The sequence below is a fragment of the Aethalodelphis obliquidens genome, unplaced genomic scaffold (assembly GCF_003676395.1).
Source record: "Aethalodelphis obliquidens isolate GAN/ISIS:26980383/991018 unplaced genomic scaffold, ASM367639v1 scaffold1, whole genome shotgun sequence".
NCBI lineage: Eukaryota > Metazoa > Chordata > Mammalia > Artiodactyla > Delphinidae > Aethalodelphis > Aethalodelphis obliquidens.
In genome coordinates this window covers 11,029,806-11,043,911 of record NW_020837945.1, presented here as the reverse complement: position 1 = coordinate 11,043,911, position 14,106 = coordinate 11,029,806, and the positions used below count along the sequence as shown (strand labels likewise).

Sequence of the window (14,106 nt, the reverse complement as noted above, 5' to 3'; positions counted from 1 at the left end):
GCAAGGGAAGCTTCCGGAAAGTTCTTGAGAGCCACTCTCGCAGCCTGTCCCTGACCCTAGTCATGAAGCCCCCGGTAGGTAGGGTCATGAGGGTGGGGCACTCAGCCTCCTGTGGCCACTCTAGTTAATGTCCCACCCTGCTGCACCAAGAGTAGACTCCCAGGCCATAGGGAAATAACTCCATCAAAGGCAGGGGGATGGTGTCATGGGGTAGGGACAGATCCCCTCTGGGAGACTCCGGAGAGGCAAGCCGGCTGACAGCTGGCCCAGGAAGGCACACCAGCGGTGGCAGAGACCAGTCTCTGGTACCTGAGAGGTGCAGATGGGAGTAGAGGGAGGTGAGGGAGGGGGTAATGGATGGTGCAGTAAAATAAGGGCTGGACTACAGGAACAGGACAGCCAGCCTGTGTTATAGCTGACTCTCTGCGGGATGAATTATTAGGGAGATAAAACACCAATGATGTTGCAGTGCTGTTGTTTTGCACAACTGTGGACCCAGGAAAGGAGAATGTCACCCTTTTCCACCCGACACTAGGATGGAGAGGCCAGCATTTATCCTAAGGTTTGAACTGCCTTTGAGTTCCTCCTAGAATGTTTTTGATTCAGGCCCCCTGAGGGGAATGATGCTGAAGGGACTCCCTAGGGGGAGGGTACATGGGGGCAGAAATGGCAGAGACCTGTGTCCCAAATGGAACCCAAGGCCCCAAGTTTGAGGCTCTTCTTTTTTCTCTAGTCTCCGTCCCTGGGGGCTCCCCTGAGCTAAAGGCTTGGGTACCACCCATACAGGGACTCACAGGTTGATACCCAAAGTCCACCCCGTCAACGAAACCCTACCTTGTACTGCCAAAAAATATTTATTGAGTGCCCTCTTTGTGTCAGGCATTGTCTCAAGGACCAGGAGCAACAGCAATTAGAATAAGCCCCTGCTCTGGAGAGCCTGCATCCTGCTGATGTCTCAAAGGCACCACAAACCCATTATGTACTACACGCTTACAGAGCCAGGCACCCTTTTAGATGCTTTACGTGTATAAACTAATTTCATCTTCACAACAGTACTTTCCTCATTTTCAGAGAGGAAACCCGATAAAGAGGTCAAGGGGCTTGCCTGATGTGCAGCTGGTGAGCGGAGAACTGGGCTGGAAGCCGGGCAGCCTGATTCTGTACACTACCAAATTTCCTGTTTCCTGCCCTAAACAAAAATTGTGATTTCCCTCTCACATCATCTCCCTAAATGTCACCAGTACCCATCCAATGACAGAGAACCACAGCCCAGAAGGCATTGCTGACACCTTCTTCTGCTCCCCCCTCCACAGCCACTCAAGCAACAAGCCTCACTGATTTTACCTGTTAAGTTTTTCAAGAGGCAGAAAGGTGTGTGGTTTCGGTTGCCATTGTGTCCAGTCCCCAGCAAGTATAGTGACCACTCCACGGTGAGTCCATCAGTGAACCCCACACTCGTGCTTGGCCTGGAGGGACGGAGTCCCCTATCTTTGGATGCATCACTTTGTTCTAGATGGAGAACGAACATCCCAGGGGGCAAATCATGACTGAAATGGAATCTCTTGTCAGGTTTGGTACGTGGGAGCCAAACCAGAAGATCTGATTTAGATAGATATATATAGAGAGATAAATTAATGAATGAATGCAATAACTCTAGCACCTGAGGTGGAGAGAAAGTTCATGCAACCTCCATCTGTTTACTTGTCTGTTTTTTCAATCAGAATACACAGCAAACAGTTGTTAAACACTTCCCACATGGCAGGCAGGTTTCCTCATGCTTTCCACGTACTACCGTGTAACCCATAGGACCACAGTCCTATGCCTTAGGTATGATTATGTTACAGATGGAGAAATTGAGGCCCAGAGAATTCAGTTACTGCGTCAAGGTCACGAAGTCATTAAGCCATGGGACCATGGGTTTGGATCCAGGCAGTCTGGCTTTGGCTCCGTACCGTTTACCAGCAAGCTCTACTGCCCCAAAACAGCCACCATTGGTGAGGTCTCCTCTGAGGACAACTCTTCCCTGAGAACCAAGCATTTGCCCTTCATGGCCACACTCTCTTGGATTCAGGGTGGATGCACCTTCTAAGGTGGATCTCAAGTGAGATTCCTTCTTCAGACCAAAGGTGATGGTCAATGTCAGCAGTCACTTGAACTCAGCACATGTGTCCTCAGGACAGTCAGGCTATGGGCCAGCCATCTTCCACAGTGGGGGTGGAGAAGCAGAGAGGCAGGATACTTCTAGAGCAGAGCAGAGACAGATACACGTAGTTCCGGAGACACCAAAATTGTCACATCTATTTCTTCAGGAGCCTCAGCCTCACGTCCTGTCCCAGATTATATTCCAGGATATACTCTGGAATCCTTTAGTAAGTTCCTGTTTTTTGCTTTTTCATTGTAATAACTACAAAATGATGGCCGTTGAGATAGGCAAAGTCATAAAAAGAATGTTGCAGACTGCATTCAATTAACCCTAATTTTACAGATAAGAGATTAGCTGCAATCTGCTGTGTGTGGGTTTGAGCCTGCATGTATTTATAGGGTGTGTCTACTCAAATCAGGTGATAGAAAGTTGAAAGAGCCTTCAATTAAAATAGTTTAAAGGAGAAACTTGGAAGCCACCTAGAAAACACATGAGGCAGTGTTATGAAATGAAATTCCAGGTGAAGAGTATAGGCAGAGATTCCTCTTGACACAGGAGATAGATTCCAACTCTAGTTTCCCAAAACCAGTATTCACAGCTGCCCAGGCAGGATCATTCTGGAAGTACCGTGCACCCACATCCACTTCCAGTCTTCACTTCTCTATCAAGAACTGGAATCTGTAACTACTTCAGTATCCTGAATCTCTCACAGATAGACCAAGTTGGCCCAAGATAGCAAATATCCTCCTCTTGGCTGTTGGGTAAGTAACTTTGAAACCCCAGGAAAATGTGGAGATCAGAACAGAAAATGAGCTAAGTCAAGACCAGAGTATTGCTATATTTTATCGATTTTAACATCTTGCAAATTGTAGTGCATTGTACAATCAATGGTGTCATACAACTATAAAGGGTGGTACTTCTTCTTTAACGATATTATAAAATAATGATGAATCTTATAACTGAAGATATCTTAGATCCCATGAAATACTGTTGACCTTGAACAACACAGGTTTGAACTGTGCTGGTCCACTTATATGCAGGGTTTTTTTCAATAAATTGATTGGAAAATTTTTTTGAGATTTGCAACAATTTGAAAAAACTCACAGACAAATTGTGTAGCCTAGAAATATAAAAAAGAAAGAAAGAAAGAAAAAGGTAAGTCATGAATGCACAAAATATACATAGATGCTAGTCCATTTTATCATTTATTACCATAAAATAAACACAAGTCTATTATAAAAAGTTAAATTTATCAAAATATGCACACAAACACTTACAGACCATACATCGTGCCATTTACTGCTGAGAGAAATGTAAACAAATGTAAAGATGCATTAAAGATGTATTAAATCATAACAGCATAAAGTTAACTGTAATACATACTGCGCTACTGTAACAATTTGTAGCCACCTTCCGTTGTTTGGCAGTGTTTCAAGTGTTGTGATATCCACTTAAAAACGCAGTGTGATGCTCATCATTTCCAAGTGAGCAGTTCCTCTCTCCAGTAAATTGTGTTTCAAAGTAAAAAGTGACCTCTCACGGTTCTTGCTTACTTTTCATTGTGTTTAGTGCAATACCATAAACCTTGAATAACACCCTGGGACCCATATGAAGTGCCACTAGTGATGCTGGAAGTGCTCCCAAGAAGCAGAAAAAAGCCATGACATTAACAAGAAAAAGTTGAATTGCTTGACATGTGCCACAGAGGAGGCAGTTGCCCACCATTTCAAGATAAATGAATCCAATGTAAGGACCACTGTAAAAAAAGAAAAAGAAATTCATGTAGGCATTGCTGCAGCTACTCCAATGGGTGTGAAAACCTTGAGCTTCTGTGAAGTACCTTTTTATCTCGTATTGAAAATGCAGCTATTGTGTGGGGGCAGGATTGCTATAAGAATGGCATGCCTACAGACTCTAATGTGATTTGAGGAAAAGCACAGTCATTATATGACAACTTAAAGCAAAAGGAAAGTGAAAGATCTAAAACAGGAGAATTTAATGCCAGCAAAGGATGGTTTGATACTTTTAGAAAGAGATTTGGCTCAAAAAAGTTCAAGATAGCAGGAGAAGCAGCTTCTGCTGACCAAGAGGCAGATGAGTTCCCAGTTGCCATTAAGAAAATCATTGAGGAGAAAGAAACTTGCCCAAACAGGTTTTAAATGCAGGTGAAAAGGCCCCATTCTGGGAAAAAAAAAGCCACAAAGGACATACGTTAGTAAGGAAGAGAAGTGAGCACCAAGATCTAAGGCAGGAAGTGACAGGCTAGCTCTACTGTTCTGTGCAAATGCAGCTGGGTTTATGATCAGGACTGCTGGTTGTACAAGAAGGCTTGAACAACAACAACCCTTTTTCTGGATTGGTTCATCGATGCATTATCCCTAAAGTCAGGAAGTACCTTGCCAGTAAGGGACTGCCTTTTTAAATTCTTTTGTTATTGGACAATGCTCCCGGCCACCCAGAACCCCATGAGTTCAACACCGAAGGCACTGAAGTGGTCTACCTACCCCCAAACACAATATTTCTAATTCAGCCTCTAGATCATAAGAACCTTTAAGGATTATTATAGCTGGTACTCTATGGAAAAGATTGTCAATGTTATGAGAGAGAACCCCAATAGAGAGAACATCATGAAGGATGTCTGGAAGGATTACATCATTGAAGATGCCATTGTTTTTGTAGAAAAGCTGTGACAGCCATCAAGCCTGAAACAATGAATTCTTGCTGGAGAACACTGTGTCCAGATGTTGAGCATGACTTCACAAGATTTACAATGGAGCCAATCAAGGAAATCATGAAAGAGCTTGTGGACATGGAAAAAAAAAAAAGTGAGGGTGAAGGGTTTCAAGATATGGGCCTTGGAGAAGTTCAAGAGCTAATAGACACCACACCAGAGTAATTAACAGAAGATGACTTGATCGAGATGAGCGCTTCCAAACCAGTGCCAGATGATGAAGAAGAAGATGTAGAAAAGACAGTGCCAGAAAACAAATTGACATCAGACAATCTGGAGGAAGAGTTCCGGGCTTCCCAGGTAGCGCAGTGGTTGAGAATCTGCCTGCTAATGCAGAGGACACGGGTCCGAGCCCTGGTCTGGGAGGATCCCACATGCCATGGGGCAACTGGGCCCGTGAGCCACAGCTACTGAGCCTGCGCGTCTGGAGCCTGTGCTCTACAACAACAGAGGCCGCGATAGTGAGAGGCCCGCGCACCGCGATGAAGAGTGGCCCCCGCTTGCCACAACTAGAGAAAGCCCTCGCACAGCAACAAAGACCCAACACAGCAAAAATAAATAAATTAAAAAAAAAAAAAGGAGTTCCGATTATTCAAGACTGCTTTTTTTTTTTTCTTTTTGCGGTACGCGGGCCTCTCACTGTTGTAGCCCTCGCGTTGCGGAGCACAGGCTCCAGACGCGCAGGCCCAGCGGCCATGGCTCACGGGCCCAGCTGCTCCGTGGCATGTGGGATCTTCCCGGACTGGGGCACGAACCCGTGTCCCCTGCATCAGCAGGCGGACTCTCAACCACGGCGCCACCAGGGAAGCTCTCAAGACTGCTTTTGACTTCTTTAACAACATGGACCCTTTTATGATATGGACACTGAAACTAAAGCAAACAGTGGAAGAAGGATTGGTACCATGTAGAAATACTTATAGAGAAATGAAAAAGCAAAGAAGTCAGACAGAAGTTATGATATATTTTTGTAAAGTTACACAAAGTGTGCCTGCTCCTCCTGCCTCCCCTTCCCCCTCCTCCCCCTCTTCCACCTCTGCCATCCGGAGACAGCAGGACCAACCCTCCCCTTCCTCCTCTGCCTATTCAACATGAAGATGATGAGGATGAAGACCTTTATGACGACCCAGTTCCACTTAATGAATAGTAAATAATCACCACGCCATACAGTTCATAAACATATCTTCTGTGTATGTGTGAGTGGCTTTGTGTAAAAATCTGATAACTGTGCATCAAGAACTGTGTGAGATGTTTTTGTACCATCATCATGGAAGTATTCGTCATGTAGAACATTGTGGGCAAGACTTGCATTGAAGTGGGTAGTGTATCCTTACATCAGCATAAGGTGAGTCATAGTGAATGTAAAGTTAATAATACATTAGTTTTCTTACTGCCTTACAACTTTGCTTCCAAAGAATTACATTACCATATAGTATGCCTCTCTCCCTTGTAATTGGAGAAAGTGCATATCAGCCTATCATCACAGGAAAGTGTTTTTTTAAATGTAACAATGTTTCTATTTTCTTTTTTTTTTAAATATTTATTTATTTTGGCTGCAGCAGGTCTTAGTTGTGGCATCTCCGTTGCGGCATGTGGGATCTTTTTAGTTACAGCATGAAGACTTCTTAGTTGCAGCATGCACGTGGGATCTAGTTCCCTGACCAGGGATCGAACCTGGGCCCCCTGCATTGGGATCTCAGAGACTTAACCACTGGACTACCAGGGAAGTCTCTGTAACAATGTTTCTAATACTGTATTATGAACATTGTTATAATACTGTATGCCATAGATATTTTATAACAATTCGTGCATTAGTGTATAAGATAGGCTACCATGAGGCAATCTCATATCGATTACACTAGGCTATAATAAGTCAATCATATTGTTGCGTCTTTGTTATCAATGCATGAATTGTTATACCTGTAAATAAATATGAATTTTTGTTTCACATTATCTTTTCATTTTTGATGTCTAGTTTTAGTAATACATATAACATCTACAGTGTTTTGTATCATTGAAGACGCTACTGATGACAAACAATTCATTTTGTAAACAGACGATGTAAATTTATGGTATCGTAAATGCAATACAGTACTATAGATGTATTTTCTTTTCCTTATGATTTTCTTAATAAAATTTTCTTTTCTTTAGGTTACTTTATTGTAATAATATGGTATATAGTACATATAACATACAAAATATGTGTATCAACTATTTTTTATGTTATCAGTAAGTCTTCTAGTCAATAGTAGGCTATTAGTAGTTAAGTCTTGGGGGAGTCAAATTATACATGATTTTTCAACTACAAGAGGGATCAGTGCCCCTAACCCCTGTATTGTTCAGGGGTCAACTGTATAGCATTCCTTTTGCAGTAAGGTTAGAAATAAGCTTTTAATCATCATAATCTGTGTGTTATTTAAAGAACCTTGAAACATTGAAGAAAATCTAACATATTAGAAAACCTGGCATATTAGACTTGTGATTTTAATTTGAAACGTTTAAGAGTATATAGTTAATTAAGCTTAGGGACAGTCTTTGGAAATTGTATTATCGGGGTACAATCTAACCCCAAATTACAATGGCTCAAAGATGATAGGAGTTTACTTCATGCTCCTGTAACAGTCAAGTGGTGAGTGGTCCAGAGCTGTGGGCCAAGCAGCTTTGCTATGTGAGGTCTTCTAGGGAATTGGCTCCTTCTCTACTTTGGCTCTGCCATGGCCTAAGGTGTTATCTTCATCAGCCTGGATGATGTTGGCACACCACCACATCCAAGGGAAGTAGGACAGAAGAGAGTCCAGGGCAAGTGTCTTAAAGAAGCACACATCATATCTGCTTATATCCTATTGGCCCAGCTTAGTCACATGGCCACAACTAGCTGTAAAACATAGCCTACTGTTGGGTGGACATGTGTCCAGCTAAAACTCAGGGGTTTTAGCTAAAGGGAAAAAATGGGAGAATTAAGACTAGAAAATATTTGGCAGTCATCCACCTTGAGTCTTAAGAAACTTCACTCACTAGATTTATTAAATTTCAGTAATTGATTAAAGGCTTAGAAAGATTTCACTTGTCAGTTTTATAAGTTTGCCATGGCAGGTGTGTGAAGTGTTTTAGAGAAACAGATATATTTTAATTTTAAATGCACTTAAAATGTTTCAAGAAACTAAATAATAAGTTTATAAATAGGGTTAATTATTTAGGAAGACTTACTATGTTAAACTTAAGAGTCAATTCAACATTAATCAGAGAAAATGAAAGCAATTAATATTATTTTTATATAAAAACTACTGCACATAATTAAGAATAAGATTGTGAGTTAAACATAAAGGGTTACAAAAACCCTAGGTTTTAAAATGTTAAAACTTTCCAGATTGACTTCTTATACTTAGTAACATACATTTAAGTTTCCTCTGTGTCTTTTCATGGCTTGATAGCCCATTAATTTTTATTTTATTTTATTTTTTTAGCCCATTTATTTTTTATTGCTGAATAATATCAAATTGTTTGGATGTACCATAGTTTTGTCAACTAAGTAAACTTAGGAGGCAATAATCAAGCAAAAGGCCTTTATTTGGGATTGAAGAATTGCAATTCGGGACACACAAATTCAGGTAGCAACCCAAACAGTGTCCCACTATGGAATAAAAGTCAGGGGCTTTTAAGGGCAAAGAAGAAAGGTTTGCATTACAAAGAATTTTAATTAGAGTTGCAGGCAGAAACTAGTCCTGGCTAAGCAAGATTGACTGCTAAGTCTATCGCTAGAGAGAAGAAAAAGTTCATTACTGTGACAAGTTGCAGGGGCTCTTGCAAAGTGCTTTAAATATTTAGTGTCAGCCCAGTTCGAAAGTTCATGGCTCCACCTGGGGAGGATGTATATGTTTGCTCTTCTTAATGTTCTCTCTGCTCCATTTTAAAACCCTTTGACATAAGCGACTCTATTTTATTTCACATTTCATAGTTTCTTCATTCGTTCACCTGCTGAAGGATACCTTGGTTGCTCCAAGTTTTGGCAATTATGAATAAAGCTGCTATAAACATCCATGTGCAGGTTTTTGTGTGGACATAAGTTTTTAACTCCTTTGGGTAAATACCAAGGAGTATGACTACTGGATCGTATGTTAAGAGTATGTTTAGTTTTGTAAGAAATCACCAGACTGTCTTCCATACTGGCTGTACCATTTTGCATTCCCACCAGTAATGATAGTTCCTGTTGCTCTGTATCCTCACCAACATTTGGTGTTGTCAGTGTTCTGGATTTTGACCATTCTAATATGTGTGTTGTGATATCTTACTATTGTTTTAATTTGCATTTTCCTGATGACTATGATGGGGAGCATGTTTTCATATGCTTATTTGCCATGTGTATATCTTCTTTGGTGGCGTGTCTGTTAAGGTTTTGGGCCTATTTTACCGTTGAGTTGTTCTTTCTTTCATAGATTGTGCCTTTAGCATTGTATTTAAAGAGGCTACATGCTATATTATTTCAATTGCATGACATTCTGGCAAAGGTAAAATTATGGGGACAGTAAAAAGATCAATGATTGCCAGGGGTTAGGGAGGAGGAAAGGATGAATAGGCGGACCATAGAGGGTTTTTAGAGAAGTGAAAATAATCTGTATGATACTACAACAGTGAAAACATGTCATTATACATTTGTCCAAACCCATAGAACGTACAATACCAGGAGTGAACTCTAATGTACACTATGGACTTTGGGTGATGATGTGTCATTGTAGATTCATCAATTGTAACAAATGTACTACTCTGCTGGGGGATGTTGGCTGTGGTGGAGGCTGTGGGCAAGGGCAAGGAGTGCATGAGAAATCTCTGTACCTTCTGTTCAATTTTCCTGTGAATCTAAAATAGCTCTAAAGAGATAATCTTTAAAAAAATATTACCGGTGAAGTCATCTGGCCCTGAACTTCTGTTGTTTGGAGTTTTAAAAATCACTGATTCAATTTCATTACTGGTAATTAGTCTGTTCATATTTTCTATTTCTTCCTGGTTCAGTCCTGGGAGACTGTACATTTCTAGGAATTTGTCCATTTCTTCTAGGAGGTCCATTTTTATTGACATATAATTGTTTGTAGTAATCTCTTGATCCTTTGTGTCAGTTGTAACTTTTCTTTTTTCATTTTATTGATTTGGGCCCTCTCTTTTTTTCTTGAAGAGTCTGGCTAAAGATTTATCAATTTTGTTTATCTTTTCAAAGAACTGGCTCTTAGTTTCATTGATCTTTTCTATTGTTTTTTAGTCTCTATTTTATTTATTTCTGCTCTGATCTTTATGATTTCTTTCCTTCTACTAACTTTATTTTTTGTTTGTTCTTTTTTTTTTTTCTAGTTCCTATAGGTGTAAGGTTAAGTTATTTATTTGGGATTTTTATTGTTCTCTGAGGTAGGCTGGTATTGCTACAAACTTTCCTCTTAGAACTGCTTTTGCTGCGTCCCCTAGATTTCGGATCATTGTGTTTTTATTTTCATTTCTCTCCAGGTATTTTCAATTTTTTTTCTTTGATTTCTTCAGTGAACCATTGCTTGTTTAGTAGCATATTGTTTAGCCTCCAGTTGTTTTTGTTTTGCATTTTTTTCTTATAGTTTGTTTCTAGTCTCACAGTGTTGTGCTTGGAAAAGATGCTTGATATGATTTCAATTTTCTTAAAAATTACTGAGACTTGTTTTGTGGCCTAGCATGTGATCTATCCTAGAGAATATTCCACGAGCATGTGAAAAGAATGTGTATTCTGCTGCCCTTGGATGGAATGTTCTGTATATCTCTATTAAGTCTATTTGACCTAATGTGTTGTTTAAAGCCAGTGTTTCCTTATTGATTTTTCTGCCTGGATGATCTGTCCATTGATGTAAGTAGGGTGTTAAAGTCCTGTACTATTATTATGGTACTGTCATTTCCTTGCTTTATGTCTTTTAATATTTGCTTTATGATTTTAAGTGCTCCTATGTTGGGTGCATATATATTTACAACTGTTATATCTTTTTCTTGGATTGCTCCCTTGATGATTATGTAATGTCTTTCTTTGTCTCTTGTTAGTCTTTGTTTTAAAATGTACTTTTTTTTGGCTGCACTGTGAGGCATGCAGGACTTCAGTTCCCTGACCAGGGATTGAACCCGCATCCCCTGCAGTGGAAGTTCAGAGTCTTAACCACTGGACTGCCAGGGAGGTCCCTAAAGTGTATTTTGTTTGATACAAGTATTGCTACTCCAGCTTTCTTTTAACTTCCACTTGTATAGAACACCTTTTCCATCTTCTCACCTTCAGCCTGTGTCTATCTTTAGATCTGAAGTGAGTTTCTAGTAGGGAGCACATATATGGATTTTATTTTTCTATCCATTCAGCCACTCTATGTCTTTTGATTGGAGCATTTGACATTTAAATTAATTATTGATAGACATGTACCTATTGCCATTTTGTTAAATGTTTTACGGCTGTTTTTGTAGGTCTTTTTTGTTTCTTTCTTCTTCTTTTGCACTCTTCCCTGTGATTTATGATTATCTTTAGTGTTATGTTTGGATTCCTCTTTTTTGTGTGTGTATCTATTATAGAGTTTTGGTTTGTGGTTACCATAAGGTTTATATACGTAAAATTTTAAGTAATCATATATATGATTATTATATGACTATAATATGATCTCTTAAGTTCAAATGCATTTTGACAACCCTGCATTCCACCAAACATTTAGAGAAGTGTTAACACCTATCCTTCCGAAACTATTCCAAAAAATTGCAGAAGAAGGAACGCTTTCAGACTCATTCTACAAGGCCACCATCACCCTGATACCAAAATCAGACAAGGACATCACCAAAAAAAAAATTACAAGCCAATATTAGTGATGAAAATAGATGCAAAAATTCTCAATGAAATATTAGCAAGCTGAATTCAACAATACATTAAAAGGATCATGCACAATGATCAAGTGGAATTTATCTCAGGGATGCAAGGATGGTTCAATGCCCACAAATCAATCAACATGATACACTACATTAACAAATTGAAGAATAAAATCATATGATCATCTCAATAGACAGAGAAAAAGCTTTTGACAAAATTCAACACCCATTTATGATAAAAACTCTCCAGAAAATGGCATAGAGGGAACATACCTCAACATAATAAAGGCCATATATGACAAACTCACAGCAAGCATCATACTCAATGGTGAAAAACTGAAAGCATTTCCACTAAGATCAGGAACAAGACAAGGATGTCCACTCTCACCACTATTATTCAACATAATTTTGGAAGTCCTAGCCACAGCAATCAGAGAAGAAAAAGAAATTAAAAAATACAAATTGGAAAAGAACAAGTAAAACTGTCACTGTTTGCCGATGACATGATACTATACATAGAAAATCATAAAGATGCCACTAGAAAACTACTAGAAGTAATCAGTGAATTTGGTAAGGTTGCAGGATACAAAATCAATGCACAGAAATTTCTGGCATTCCTATACACCAACAACAAAAAATCAGAAAGAGAAATTAAGGAAACACTCCCATTTACCATTGCAACAAACAGAGTAAAATACCTAGGAATAAATGTGCCTAAGGAGGCAAAAGACTTGTACTCAGAAAACTATAAAACACTGATGAAAGAAATCAAAGATGACATCAACAGATGGAGAAATATACCACATTCTCAGATTAGAAGAATCAATATTGTGAAAATGACTATACAACCTAAAGCAATCTACAGACTCAATGTTATCCCTATCAAACTACCAATGGCATTCTTCACAGAATTAGAACAAAAAACTTCACAATTCGTATGGAAACACAAAAGACCCCGAATAGCCAAAGCAATCTTGAGGAAGAAAAAGGGATCTGGAGGAATCAGGCTCCCTGACTTCAGACTATACTACAAAGCTACAGTAATCAAGACAGTATGGTACTGGCACAAAAACAGAAATATAGATCAATGGTACAAGATAGAACTCCCAGAGATAAACCCACGCACATATTGGGCACCTAATTTATGACAAAGGAGGCAAGAACATACAATGGAGAAAAGAAAGCCTCTTCAATAAGTGGTGCTGGGAAAACTGGACAGCCACATGTAAAAGAATGAAACTAGAACACTCCCTAACACCATGCACAAAAATAAACTCCAAATGGATTAAAGACTTAAATATAAGACCAGACACCATAAAACTCTTAGAGGAAAACATAGGAAAAACACTCTTTGACATAAACCACAGCAAGATCTTTTTTGACCCACCTCCTAGAGTAATGAAAATAAAAACAAAAATAAATAAATGGGACTCAATAAGCTTAAAAGCTTTGCACAGCAAAGGAAACCATAAACAAGACAAAAAGACAACCCTCAAAATGGGAGAAAATATTTTCAAATGAAACAACAGACAAAGGATTAATCTCCAAAATATACAAACGACTCATGGAGCTCAATAGCAAAAAAACCAACAATTCAGTTAAAAAATGGGCGGAAGATCTAAATAGACATTTCACCAAGGAAGACATACAGATGGCCAAGAGGCATACGAAAAGATGCTCAACATCACTAATTATTAGAGAAATGCAAATCAAAACTACAGTGAGGTATCACCTCATGCCAGTCAGAGTGACCATTATCAAAAATCTAGAAACAATAAATGCTGGAAAGGGTGTGGTGAAAAGGGAACCCTCCTGCACTATTGGTGGGAATGTAAATTGATACAGCCACTATGGAGAACAGTATGGATATTCCTTAAAAAACTAAAAATAGAACTACCATATGACCCAGCAATCCCACAACTGGGCATATACCCTGAGGAAACCATAGTTCAAAAAGAGACATGCACCACAATGTTCATTGCAGCACTATTTACAATAGCCAGGACATGGAACCAACCTACATGTCCATCAACAGATGAATGGATAAAGAAGATGTGGCACATTTATACAATGGAATATTACTCAGCCATAAAAAGAAACGAAATTGAGTCATTTGTAGTGAGGTGGATGGACCTAGAGTCTTTCACACAGAGTGAAGTAAGTCAGAAAGAGAAAAACAAATACTGTATGCTAACGCATATATATGGAATCATTAAAAAAAATAATGGTACTGATGAACCCAGTTGCAGGGCAGGAATAAAGAGGTAGACATAGAAAATAAACTTGAGGATATGGGGTGGGAGAGCGAAGCTGGGGTGAAATGAGAGGAGCATCGACATATATACACTACGGAATGTAAAATGGTTGGCTGATGGGAAGAAGCAGCATAGCA

At 39.4% G+C, this 14,106-nt stretch overlaps 1 protein-coding gene across 1 annotated transcript in view; it reads left to right on the top strand.

Annotated features, from left to right (window-relative positions):
* The first annotated feature begins 5,063 nt into the window (after window positions 1-5,063).
* Window positions 5,064-14,106, top strand: part of MRPS6 (mitochondrial ribosomal protein S6) — a 102,833-nt gene continuing 93,790 nt past the window's right edge. Inside the window, exon 1 of the mRNA XM_027083725.1 lies at window positions 5,064-5,158. Within this exon, the coding sequence (XP_026939526.1) occupies window positions 5,064-5,158 (95 nt within the window). The remainder of the gene's footprint in view (window positions 5,159-14,106) is intronic.